This window comes from Ostrinia furnacalis, unplaced genomic scaffold (assembly GCF_004193835.3).
Source record: "Ostrinia furnacalis isolate ACB-3 unplaced genomic scaffold, ASM419383v2 OfSCF6976, whole genome shotgun sequence".
Lineage (NCBI taxonomy): Eukaryota > Metazoa > Arthropoda > Insecta > Lepidoptera > Crambidae > Ostrinia > Ostrinia furnacalis.
In genome coordinates, this window is record NW_021137215.1 from 268,991 (window position 1) to 283,350 (window position 14,360).

Genomic DNA, 14,360 nt, shown 5'->3' on the forward strand with positions numbered 1-14,360 from the left:
GTTTTTTTGACAAGTATTGTTTTTGATGGGATCTCATTTCTTTTTGTATTTTGTAGACAGCAGTTATGTATCTAGAAAACTGGACCGAAATTGAAAAATTTTACTCGACTTGGCGGTTGCACTACCGTGCCCCCAAATATTTTAGTTTTTCCTTGATTCATACACCAAACACTACTTATATTCCAAATTTGAAGCTTCTAGGTCTGCTAGAAGTGCCTTAGAATTTTGATGATCGGTGAGTCAGTCAGTGAGTCAGTGAGTCAGTGAGTCAGTGAGTCAGTGAGTCAGTGAGTGACAAAATTAAGTAACTTTGACCCGTTATAATTCTTAAACTACTGGTTCAAATTGAATGAAATTTTAAATATACCGTGTCTTTACAATGCCTGCATAGCTAATGAAAATTCAGCCTTCTAGTTTTATCCACAACGAAGTTACAGGCAGTCGAAAATGGCCTGAATTGCTTCGAGAAAAGGATGGTACGGCCGTGCCGCTTTTTTGCTCGACTTGGTGGGGGCACTGCCGTGCCCCCAGATAGTGGAAGGCATTCTGTATACATTATATCGTTTCATCCCCGAAGACGCGCCCCATCATTCTACTGCTAATGTTTGAGGGTTATCGGTACACGCTAAATCATCCATGAGTGCACACGCACACTACAATAATGACGCTCGGATTGCTCGGATCAAACTCCACGCACCCCGCGTTTCCCTCGACCAAAAATTGGTGGGGCGCGTCTTCGTGGATGAAACGATCTACATAAAATATTATATCCAGTGTCTTCTTAACTATCTAAGGGACTATTCCCACTTCTTGTTCCCATCTCTGCTACTCTTAAATAAAGCCTGTAATCCTGTGTATATCTCCGTTTGTCACCCGTCATCTACTTTGCATTAAATCGTCAATTTAATTCCATTGGGACAAACTTGACCTATCTAACCTGCTTGGATTTTTATTAGATGTGTAGCTGCTGATTCGGGCTACGCAGAAGTTGCAGCGGTGGAATCGAAATGATTTCTTGTTCGGAAAACTATGTTCATACAAGCTTGAAATGTTTTAACAACCGTAGCCCTATTTTAGTGATTTTTTATCCGTTTGTGTTCCCTCGGGAATAGTTTTGTCCCAGTTGAGAAAGTGTAATTCCCTTACTACTGAACCATATAAGTAGCAGCAAATCCTGCCGAGTACAGTTAACGAGCTCAATTGGTATGAGTTCGATGCCCGACTGCAATTCAGGACATGAAATTTTCCTAATTGGGTAAATCGATTCCGTTATTAAATTTACATTTTGATCTGTAATTTAACTTTCTACGATTTCTGGTTTTACAACAATTCTTTATTGGTGGCTTTTGATTCCATTATCAGCTTATTTCTTGATAATTCTTGGGGCTGTATTAGACTTTGATAACTGCACTGCCTTATCCTTCAGAAAAAATCTGAGAATAACTTTATCCAGGGGGTCCTATGACTTATGACTAGCGGTGTAGCCCTTAATTGAGTCAGTGCCTGAGGTAAGGGAGGGGCGGGAGGGTGTTTTGAAACGTCAAACGTCATCGAGACTTCAGATGCTTTATCACGTCATAATAATATGTCAATGCCACCGCTCCGGTGTCGCTCCTATACTATAAAACCAAAAATTTTAAATTTCTGTTTCACTCACATCTAGCTGGCCCGTTTAAAACTATTTCTGTTAAATTTCGACGGTTATTAGGCGCCATTTTGTTCGTCGTTTAGGCGCCAACTAATTTGCAATCAATGGCCGTTATTGTGATTAGTATGTGTACGGCGTGTAGTTCTAAATTTAAGCATTGCAATGCCACAATGGGCTGGTATGATATTACAAAGTTGTCAATTTCAATATAGGCCCACTTCAATAAGGATGAAAAGAGACAGTTAAACGGGACTATTCCCACCTCTCGTTCCCACCGCTGCAACTCTTGTGTAGCCAGGATCTACAGCTTGACCGCCAATAACCCAACCAGTGAAGGTCAAGTTTGTCCCGGGGGAAAGTTAAATTGTCATTGGACCCACAACGAAATTAATCAGAAGAACAAAATTAAATTAACTTAGGCCCTTTCCAGGGCGCTTATACACGTCCCAACCAAATATAGCTTCTTCTACCACTACTTCGGGACTAGGCTGATGCTAAGAAGAAGTGAAGTTTAGAACGACAAATAGTCAAAATATGCCTCAGTGTTTAACTTAACATGCCGTTATTACTAAAGGAACAACGTGTCGAACAACCAATTAATTTGGCTTTCCCCAATTCCTAATCACCACTCAAAATCTAAATCGAATATTTCCCTCAGGCAACACAGCGTTCGAAATTCAAAAATTGAACTAATTGCGAAGGAGACTCAAGGACCGGTACGTGCTCGGAAAAAGAACGATGCTCGATGACTTTTCGTTTTTAATTATCTGCGAAGGACTGAAGTGCATGGAACGGAACGTTCGACTATTTTATCTGTTCCCTTTTGGCGGGAGAGTGGCATAGACTAAAATTGCACTTTTTAGTTAATTTTGAAGCAAAGACATCGTAATCTATAGAGCTTACGAGTCTCTTGAGAGCTGCAACAGCATTTTTCTGCGATCGCCGACTTTATTTTTATTGAATCGGTCGTTGATCTCCCTTTTTTCTGCTTTCGTAATCTTAAGATAGATGCTGCTAGATAAACACTTGTTTTTAAGGAGAATGACAATTACGATTTACATAGTTTATCAGGCCTATGGCCATGGACTTAAGGATTTTGAAAAATTACTAGCGAATCGGATTTTTCAAGTAAAAGTCTAGCGCTTAATTCAGTGCTCAGAGGGCTGAGTGTGAGTTTTCATCAAACGCGCTCACTAGTGCGCGTCAAAAAATGACATTAAATGTATGACGGATTGTACAGCGCCCCTAGCGGGAAGCGTTCAAAAACTAAAATTTTCATATATTTTTTAAACGTTTGATGTAAACTCACACTCAGCCCACAGGTATGGGAGCTGAAGAGGGTGTTTTTAAAAGTTAGCGAGACTTCAAATCTATTTTATTTCAGGCATATACAGGGTGGAAACGATAAGTGATCTCACTCGATTATTTCTAAACTACACAAGATATCGAAAAACTGGTTACTGATCCTGCAAGTGTTTCACGAGCTCTTTCTAACGGTATCAGTATTAGGTTACAGAATTAACTGGATCTATTTGAAAATTCAATGTTTTCAGCCTCCATACTAAATGTATGCCAGACCCACAATATTAAAAGTGTTTATTTTTTTATTAAATAATAAACACTTAAAATGAACTCGTAAATTGCATTCTTATTTAAAATTATTCATGGAAAACATTGGTTCTAGGCTTTACTTGCTATGATATAATCAAGACAACATGAGAGCCATGACTGTGGCAGTAGTAAATGTATGGAAGTTGGAAACATTGAATTTTTGGATAGATGCAGTTTATTTTGTAACTTATTATTGGTACCGTTAGATAGAGCTCGTGAAGCACTTTCAGGATCAGTAACCAGTTTTTCGATATCCTGCATAGTTTAGAAATAATCGAGTGAGATCACTTATCGTTTCCACCCTGTATATGGCATATTATGACGTGAAAGAGCATATAAATGCTCTGTAACGTCATAATATGCCAATATCTCCCCTCCCGTGCCGCTTCCATACCTCAGGCATTGACTGAGTTCAGCTCTAGATCTATTAAGACTAAATGCCTGGCTAGCCCTACTACTACACCAGTAAATGAGCATGTATTTACAAAGCCAGCGTGTTTCATCTATTCTTTCATCAATGAGGGCTATCGTTTTAGCGCTCACCAGTTAGCGCCACTGTAGAGTAAGGTCCTGTCACTTGCTAGTAGAGGTGGGNAAAAAAAAAAAAAAAAAACATTTTTTAATTGTGGTCATTTTTGATCAGCTGTCAAAATAAATCTGCCCGATTTCTATCAAAACATTTTCGTATTGGAATTTGGAACTCTAAAAACTGCAAAAATACAAAAAATGTACACAGAAGTAGACGTATTTGTCGGTAATTATACTCTAATTGATCCCGAGATATATCAGCTGTGGATTGACGGTTGTTCCTGTAAGTAATTCATTAATTTGATAACCATAATCTTGGTAATATTATACCACAAGATAAAATCATATTAGATAACTATTTTTGGCTATTCTTGAATGTTATGAATGCCAGCATTTGCTTCTAATGTGATATATGATCACAAACAGCTGTAAAATATTAATATTCATGAATATAGTGTAGGAACATCAGGTACATTATAAAAGTAGGTAAGTAAACATACTTTTTAATTCTTTAATGCAAGGATTCTCAAACTGTGTTCTAACGCCCTGGTGTATATTCTCTATTAGGTTCAAATCACACAAACTACAATAAAATAAAATTTAATTGTACTTTAAACTAATTAATTACAGCCTTTTATTTCAGTTATTGGGTGTCTAGATATTGGTTTTATAGCTTGTATTATACACTGTTTATAATATGTGTTTTGACATATAGGTCTCACTTACCCTACTCTTTTCATAGTATTCTGTCAGCTTTATTGTATTTAGATTCAAATGTGATGGACTTCAACCCACTTCCAATAAGAAAAACAGTTAATAAATTTTAATTAAATTAAAATAAACTTACACATGCAGGAGTGTTAAACTGAACAACCAAATAAATATTTTAGCCAGTGAAGCGGTGTCTACGTTGCATCAGAGGAACATTGCTAAACAGACCGGAGCATCAGTGGAACTGATTGCCAGCGATGTGTTGGATCATTACCGGTAAATAGTAATCATAATCATTTATTGCTTCATAAGTGTTCATAGGTGGTGATCTTTAACTAAAAGTTTCAACTTATGACCCTGTAAGTAATTTCATTGTTTAATTGTTTATAGAGTTTAAAGAACAGACACAATACAATTTTACAGTGACACATATTATATTTCGCTTCGACCACACCAACGTGTGCAGATCGCAATCGCCGGCGCGATCATAGGCCAATGACAGGTCGCGTGACCCATGACAGTCCACGCGTTGGTGTGGTTGTGTGATTACTATTAAGAGTTTACTGATTCTGTGGACCAATCAGGGACAGCGAAAGCTGACAATCTATCGAAAGATAGTCTCAAATTGCATATAATTACAGAAGAAATCTGTTCATTATCTTCTGACTGATTGCATTATGTGAAATAGTTCACATTTCACATTCTCCCTGGATCCCGTTTTACCCCCTTAGGGGTGGAGTTTCGACAAATCCGTTCTTAGTGAGCACCTACGTTCTAAAAGGAACCCCCATGCAAAATTTGAGACTCCTAGCACTTGTAGTTTCTGGAAATTTCATGATGAGTGAGTCAGTCAGTGACCTTTCGCTTTTTTTGTTTTTTAGCACATTTGCCCTGTTGGAGCGGCTCCTCACAGTCCCATCGAAGTTATCCGAGCAGATGATCTTCCAAATTGACGAGCAGACAAAGCAGATGCTAATTGAAAAGTAAGTTACATGGTAAAGAGAAATGCCTGATCATGTCCTATAGGCCTAAGATGCGCGCCGTGATAGGCGGTTATCACGCCATTTTATTGATTTTGCCCATACAAATTGACGTCGATAAAAGTTATCACGGCGCGCATCTTAGGCCTACTGGGCAGGCCAGTAGCCATAATCACGTAACAAAACTTCAACGACAAGAAATCGCTCAGTTGCGATCCTATCGAGTAATCGTTCTATCGAAATGACCCTTGTGAATACGGATTTAGAACTGTTTTTCAATGGGACGAGTTCTGAACGTCAGCGAGATCTTGACTGTCAAAATACGTGAAGTAGGCCACTGGCCTTTATAGGTCATAGCAGACTTATGAACTCGGAAAGCGATCAAAACCGTATCGCCTTTCGGGCGCTGTCAATCGCGAAGCGAGGCGTTGGCGTTACTTTGCGGATAAGTATGCGTTGCAGTATGAGTTTTATTACAAAGAATATTGACCGCCTCGAGTTGATACGGCTACGATCCCTTTCCGGGTTGATAAACGTCCTTAAAGCGGTTGTCCCCTGATCGAACTAAGTTGAGAAATTGTTTGTTTTAGGTATTACGATTTGGACGATGCAGTCATCAGAGAGTTGTTGGGAAGAAAATTGTCGTCGCGGCATCGGAAGGATCTTGATGAGGTTGGTAATCATCATCAGGTCATTTAGTCTCCTTTATCAGGTCGTCGGTCCACCTTGTGGGTGGACGTCTCACGCTGCGTATTCCGGTACGAAGGCGCTGCATGCAGGCCGCTACCAACCGTGCAATGTGGAAGTCATTGGGGGAGGCCTATGTTCAGCAGTGGACGTACTATGGCTGAAATTATGATGATGATGAAGAGGATTTTGTTTTAATGATTTTTGTCTACAAGTCGCCTTTTATGATATCAATGTTTGTTTTGTTTTCTCTTCCCGTGGATGTCGTAAGAGGCGACTAAGGGACAAATGCGAGCATCAGGCCTCCCCAACCCGTCTGGCCAGCGTGGGGAGTGTAGGACAAATCCTCTTGCCTCTGGTCAATTAGAGGCGTGCTCCTGCAGTGGAGACTAAAGAACGAAATTAATAATCAGGAAGTGATTGAGGCGGTAAGTATTCTTTGTATGAAACTCCATACTGCAACGCACAGTGCGCACACTTATACGCACCGTAACGTAAACGCCTCGCCTGGCGACGAAAGGCGATACGAATTACGATGTTGATCCCTTTCTGAATTGATTAGTGTTCTAACCTTAAATGACCTGTCGATATGATTGAAATAAAGTCCGGTCACCGAGCACATACAATTTCGTTCAATGACCCCAAGCTACCCATCCTTACTGTTCGCGCGTAATTCACTCACTGCGGCCGGTCATCGCACAATCAGGACAGCAATATGATTACGCGCGAGCGATAAGGATGGGTAGCTTGGGGTCATTGGACGAAATTCTGCTCGGCGACCGGACTTAGATGCCATTCAAATTTGACTCCTATTCTAATCAAAATAGGTGTCAGAACGTTCTGGCGCACCGCTGCGTTGTTGTCGCCGTCAGTTTGACAACGTGCGTCGCGTGTTCAAGGCGGTCGAAGAGATGCCCGGCAACGTGGTGTCAAACATCCGGACTACCTTCTTATTGTCAGAACCGCTAGCTAAGTGAGTAAAAATATAGGCATAATGTGTGATATGATTTTATTCTGACTTAATCACAATCATGATCCGGATAATGTATGACTTATACAGGGTGTTAGGTAAATGGGTATATGAGCCGACACTAGCCCATGTTAACATGGTCATATAGATGGTATGGTAAAGTCAAAAATTTGATATCATCATTTTATTTTGTTTAATTTTCATACAAAATAAATTTTATAAAATCCGATTTGTATGAAAATTAAAATAATTAAAATGATTATATCAAATTTCTGACTTCACCATTACCATTTATATGGCCATATTAACATGGGCTAGTGTCGGCTCATATACCCATTTACCTAACACCCTGTATGATTTTATTAACACTTTTCTTAATCTAGCTCTGGGCTCTAGCCTCAGAATGGTCTAGCCAAGGATGTTGGTCTTTGAAGATAACTTAACTTTTAAGTAACAACTAAGCCTGGACACCCCTCCTTTCTCCTCGGCATACATCAATGAGTTTTAAGCAGGGCAATGAGGGCTATCGTTTTAGCGCTCACCAGTTAGCGCCACTGTAGAGTAAGGTCCTGTCACTTGCTAGTAGCGAAGACAGTGGCACCAACTGGTGAGCGCTAAAGTGGTAGGAGGACTATCGCATTTGCACTCATCAAGATGGCGCCACTGTAGAGTAAGGTCCTGTCAATCGCCAGGGGTGCCAACTGTTAAGTATAAAAACGATAGCCCTCATTGAAACTGCGCCTCTTGATTGGGCCATTCTGCGACGATCATAATTATAATCATGATTGTAATCATAGTCATGATCATGATTGTAATAAATAATAGTCATAATCATATGGCCAAAACATTTTTTTTACAGAAAATACGGTGCCGTGGTGTTCATAGCGTGCATGCGATTCGAAACGGCCAAGAGGAAGCTGCAATATCTGTCGTTCAACGACTTCTATCATTGTGCACAAGTAATTAGAATTTGTATATTTTGTATACAGGGTGTAAAGAATTGGGTACGTGACACCACAGTCTTTCCCGAACATTATAATCCGAGCCTTTTCAAGGCGAGAGTGAGAAGGACACTTACAGGGCAGATATGTACCATCCTAGACTGCATCTCACTTATCATCAGTAGTGATTGCGGTCAAAAACTTGCTTTGTTCTGCGTAAAAAAAGGAAATTCTATTATAAATAACGATATGCCTACCTCTGTGTGACGTCACCCATAACCAGTGTGAGTGCGAAAGCAAAATGTGATATGCACTGTTTTATTATTACACCGCCTGCCACGAGTCTGCGCGGAGTATAGTATACAGGGTGTAATTTTTAACAGATTTTAGTTGGTTCGATTCCCGGGTGTGGCAAGCAAATTTTTGGAAATCTTCGAATGCAGTTCTATTTCTTTTCAAAAATAAAGGAACGTTTTCTTTGAGAAAAATTTTCTATCTACTATATTAAGAGTACTTTCCCTCCAGGTGGCATTACAAAATTCCACCCTGTATACATTTTTTCCTTTTTCAACAGGCTATAATGGGCAGCTGGACATACAGTTGCACAGGACCAGAGTACTACGATACAGAAATGGACCGAGAGTTCCTTCTGGAACTCAGGGAGTTGAGGATCCTGCTGGATAAAGAGAAAGAACATAAGCAGTGAGTATAGTTAAGCTAATATTTCCCGATTTTGCAACATTTTTCTTTACTACTCCGCCTCTATTGGCTGTAGAGTGATGTTATATACCAGTGGTTCCCAAACTTATTTAGTCTACTGCCCACTTTGAGAATAAATTATTTTTAGCGCCCCCCATTTTTGTAGTCAAGAGTCGAGCTCAGTCGGTGTCTAAGAGTCCTCCTAGTAGATGACGCCTCCCAAGCCTCTAGGTACACCACGTCCCGATTTTTTTTCTGGGTCTCTTACTGCCCCCCCTTTAACCTTTAACTGGTGACAAGCGGTCTCACAGGCCGGGCGGCGTCGGTGAAACATCGTTTCACCCCCTTCCCCGTACTTCCTGTATTTCACCGCTTCAGTAGCTTCAAGTTTAGTTGTGTCTACGCCGTAGATAAGGATATTTGCATCATTCAGCTCCAAATCGGCAAGTTACATCGATGCAAAGTTCAGAAGCGGTCTCTCAGACCGCATGTCACCAGTTACGTGACATTTTTTTCATACAGTTTTTTCGTATTTTTACAGTTTTTATTTGAAATTGATACTTAAATAACTCCAAAAAAGAAGCGTAGGATCATTAGTTGGGAATATAGTGCAATACTTTATGAAACGACTTGAAAATTCGCCAGTTGAAAAATATCCGGAAAAGGAAGACTCAATTGGGTCGAAAGCCGAATATGTTCCTGAAAACATCGTTCTGGAGCAAAAGTGACCATGATTCGGAAGCCGAATAAAGTGTTTTTGAAGATGAAGGACCAATTGACGAGAATCAGTCAGAAAGTGAAAATGACGGTCCACTCTTATGCCAAACAATAAATGTCCTGACAGCCAATAAAAAATACAAAAGTTTCACCAATTCCAGTTTTCTAAAATTATAGGTTACCTATGTGTGATAGGTATTTTTAAATTGATTATCATTGGAACTATAATAAAAAATACTAAGTTTGTTATAATTTGTTGATTTAAATTTCTTATTTGCGATTATCGATCTCATCTCTAGTTTTTTTATTTTTATTACTACATATAATTTAACAGCAAGTTCTGCATTAAAAATTATATTTAGAGTTTATTATTTTATTTAAATTTAATTCTTCTATATGCTAATAATCTGTTTTTAAAGATTGTGGTATGCTACCTTACCTAGTTTCTATGCTACAGTCTTGATACGGTAGCGGCCTCTCAGACCGCACGTCACCAGTTACGTTACACAAAAACCATGTCACCAGGACAGACGGACAGACGGACAGACGGACAGACGGACAGACGGACAGACGGACATGACGAAACTATAAGGGTTCCGTTTTTGCCATTTTGGCTACGGAACCCTAAAAAAACACGCTGTTGAAAGAAATAATAAGAAGTACCTAAGTACAATCAGATAAAACAATCAGTCTTAAAAGGATAGTAATGAATTAGGAACATTATTAATATTTTTTCATTTGTTGATAGTGTGTACGTAAAAAGATGATCGCATCTAGTCAAAAAAATGTTATTAAAAATAAATTATTGAAGTCCCGAAAGTACCGAAAGTCCCGGGAATTGCATCGTCAGTACCGGAACTAGATAAAGGATTAGATTATCGGGAATTCCCGGGAAAAATGAGTACCGGGATTTCCCGGGAGCAAACCCTACGGTCCACTCTTATGCCAAACAATAAATGTCCTGACAGCCAATAAAAAATACAAAAGTTTCACCAATGCCAGTTTTCTAAAATTATAGGTTACCTATGTCTGATAGGTTTTTTTAAATTGATTATCATTGGAACTATAATAAAAAATACTAATTTTGTTATAATTTGTTGATTTAAATTTCTTATTTGCGATTATCGATCACATCTCTAGTTTTTTGATTTTTATTACTACATATAATTTAACAGCAAGTTCTGCATTAAATTTATATTTAGAGTTTATTATTTTATTTAAATTTAATTCTTCTATATGCTAATAATCTGTTTTTAAAGATTGTGGTATGCTACCTTACCTAGTTTCTATGCTACAGTCTTGATACGGTAGCGGCCTCTCAGACCGCACGCCAGTTACGTTACACAAAAACCATGTCACCAGTTAAAGGTTAAGCCTACAGCGCCCACAAGGGAGCGTTATCGCCCATTTTGGGAAAAACTGTTATATAGCCTAAAGCCTTCCTGGATAAATGGGCTATCCAATACAAAAATATTTTTTCAAATCAGACCAGTAGTTCCTGAATTAGCGCGTTCAACCAAACAAACAAACTCTTAAGTTTTATTATCAGTATAGATAAATATGGATTACCAAAATCATAATATTTTTTTTTCTTTTCAGTTTAATTTGTATGCGCCTCAAACCGAAACTTCTGGAAAAGTCATACCAAGAATTGGAACTGAACTTTAGGTGAGAATTTGTTTCTAAGAGCCAAATCCTTCATTTGCCTCTGGTGAATAGCGATGTTTTCTCAAAAAAGCAAGACTTCGAATTAGTCCGTCAGTTAACAAAAAATACTCGACACGTATTTTTCACTTTTTCAAACTAATTAAAATTGAAAGATATAAGCGCGTCTACGTTCAAAAGAGGCCCGTGACGTTGGAGTTCTTAAAAGTGTAGCACTTTGTGACGTCACGCGGAACTTCGTAATAACTTCTTTGATTGATAATATAATTGACGGACTAAAAGTTTTTTTTAGGAAACTAGCCTATTTTATAGCCGTCCTGCAGTGTAGACCACATGACCTGAGGTGGAATTGTGTAAAGCAATCGTAATCAATTGACAGTTCATAACGTACGATTATTCTGTCAAACGCTTTGTTTAACTGACTTTATCGTACGTTATGAACTGTCAAATGATTGCGATTGCTTTACACCAGTGTTTTTCAACCTTTTTCATGACGCGATCCCCCTAGTATGAAAAAAACTTTTCGACCCCCCGACGTTTGCTTTTTTTTCATGCCTTTTACAAAGATGTTTATTTATTTATTTATTTAAACTTTTATGCCAAAATAAATTTGAACATAAGGCGAACTTAATGCACTAAAGCATTCTCGACCAGTTTACCTTTGGGTTGAGCAGAAAAGAAATTTGTTTGGCGGTACTTCTAGTGCAGGAAAGAAAAACAAAAACAAATATGCTACATACATAAATAATATATAAAATATATAATAAATAAATACATACATAAAATAGATGATTGAGTTAAACTGAAATTACAATTCATGAAGATGAGATCATTTTGAGGAAGTGATTATGGACAGATTTTTTAAAAGAAAACTTACTAGACGCTTGCCTGGTCTCTTCAGGCAGAGAGTTCCAGAGCCTTATGGCCTGGAGACGGAAGGAGTCGGAGAGAAAACCAGTTCGGTGAAGAGGGGTGGAAAGAACGGATTTGTTGGAGGAACGGAGCTGACGTGAGTGCGTAGAGCTGAGAAGATTAAACTGAGACTTAAGATATGAAGGGACCGAATTCTTCAATCTATACAACATTTATGCATTTGCATAATTAGATTTCGAATAAATCTAGGTTTAAAACTTCTCTGACTTTTTTACTGAGGTAGTTTTTACATCCTTTCGCTAGAGGCTAATATAGACCCCCCCAGGGGGGTAGCGACCCACAGGTTGAAAAACACTGCTTTACACAATTCCACCTCTGATGACGATGATGTTTATTTCCCAGGTTATACACTCGGGCTCTCGTGGGCCTGGCGTGCAACTTGCATAGAGGCCGCGAGTTACGATCGTTGTTCATTGACCTTTTGGAAAGGTAAGGATATACAGGTTGTAACAAAGAAAATTGATACGGGACTATTCCCACCTTTCGTTCCCACTGCTGCAACTCCTGTGTAGCCAGGATCTACAGACAAATTGATTAATCTTCGAAGTTGATTTATTCAAAACTATTTGCACTTTGAACAGGACCAAACTCGAACTTAATGCCTAATATGGCATTCTCTCGGTCATCCTCTTAATATTTCAAGTTAGAAATAAAATTGCTTTTGGTTTTATGATTATTTTGTACTACATATTTATTTTTTAAATATTTTCGCTTTTTTTCCAAGATACATTATCCGAATTCATTATTTCACCCTGTATTGTTTAGTATAAGAACTCATTAAATATTTTTTTTGTATATTCCAGATGTATAGAACCACTAAGACTGGGTAGTTGGCCCAAGACAGATCTGGCCCAGTTTTTGTGCGCGTACGAACAGTGTGCACTACAGATGGATGTATTAAGGTAATATTATCTAAAGTCCGGTCGCCGAGCACGTAGAATTTCGTCCAATGACCCCAAGCTACCCATCCTTATCGCTCGCGCGTAATTATATAGCTGTCGCGCTCGCACACTCACTGCAGCCACCCGTCGCACAGTCGCGACAGCAATATAACTACGCGCGAGGGATAAGGATGGGTAGCTCGGGGTCATTGGACAAAATTCTACGTGCTCGGCGACCGTACTTTTTCATCATTTCAGCCCCAAAAGATGTCTTCTTCAATACAAAGGATTTCCAAAACGACCGGTCCTGCGTTGCAAGCATCTAGGTGCTTCACCTTCACCTTCACCAAATCGTCGGTCCATCTAGTAGGAGGCCTGCCCACACTACGTCTTCTGGCCCGTGGTCGCCATTCGAGAACTTTCTCAGTAGGTAGTGAGTAGAATAGGACCACCCCCAATCTTCTCGTGGATGTCGTAAGAGACGACTAAGGGACAAATATGCGAGCATCAGGCCTCCCCAACCCGTCTGGCCAGCGTGGGGAGTGTAGGACAAATCCTCTTGCCTCTGGTAAATTAAAGGGGGTCGTGCTCCTTCAATGAAGAACTGACCTTTTGTTTCTTAGATCAAGTTCGGTTCGATATCGGTTTTGGTCATATTGCACGGATATATAGTTCAAAAATTAAAATTCATAATATTTATTCACATCAAAATACATATTGCGTTGATCAATTTACAAAAATACATTACATTATTGATTCTATTTCAATTAACATTTGTCATTTTTAATATGTTATGTTTTTTCTATGAACTTTTAAGGTTTTTTTGCTTAAATATTTTTTCTGTTTCAGGGAGGCAGACCTAAAAAGTGTGTGGGAGCGATACATGCGCGTAATAAGTCAGTGTTTGTTAACTATGTATCATATCTAATTGAACAACGTATTAATTTATTATCAAAACAATAAATATGTGTATGAAGTTAAAATTGTAATTGATTTTCGACCTTAATACAATGGAGTAAGGTTCAAAATAAAGTGGGAACTATACTGCCATTGAAAACGAAGTCAGTAAAGCTCAAATTAGTTTGAAAATATAGCTGTTAAAATGTTTTTCACTGAGTATGATTAAAAATCGACTTATTTTTTCATTATTTTGGACCCTAAAGCAAAGTAAAACGGTTTAAAATTAATGTGGCTACTGTTTTCCCACATTTATAAAGGCCACTAAATGTTGCAATAGTATTATGTTTTTAAAAGAGTTTTGATAATTTATTAAATTAAGATTTTTTCTAAGTCAAATGTCCTTGTTATTTTTTTAGATTTCTAATTAATAAATGTGTCTTCTTAAAAGTCCATATTATAGTGTTTTACTTGTGATTTTAGAACCTTCCC

At 38.5% G+C, this 14,360-nt stretch overlaps 1 protein-coding gene across 1 annotated transcript; it reads left to right on the forward strand.

Annotated features, from left to right (window-relative positions):
- The first annotated feature begins 3,910 nt into the window (after positions 1–3,910).
- Positions 3,911–13,957, forward strand: Fibp (acidic fibroblast growth factor intracellular-binding protein). Its single transcript, XM_028318686.1, has 11 exons — positions 3,911–4,070; positions 4,678–4,774; positions 5,380–5,481; positions 6,069–6,150; positions 6,993–7,138; positions 7,995–8,094; positions 8,651–8,778; positions 11,092–11,160; positions 12,433–12,519; positions 12,894–12,992; positions 13,821–13,957. Exons 1-11 carry the CDS (start codon positions 3,986–3,988, stop codon positions 13,897–13,899), a joined length of 1,074 nt encoding a protein of 357 aa, XP_028174487.1. The 5' UTR covers positions 3,911–3,985; the 3' UTR covers positions 13,900–13,957.
- The last annotated feature ends 403 nt before the right edge of the window (positions 13,958–14,360 follow it).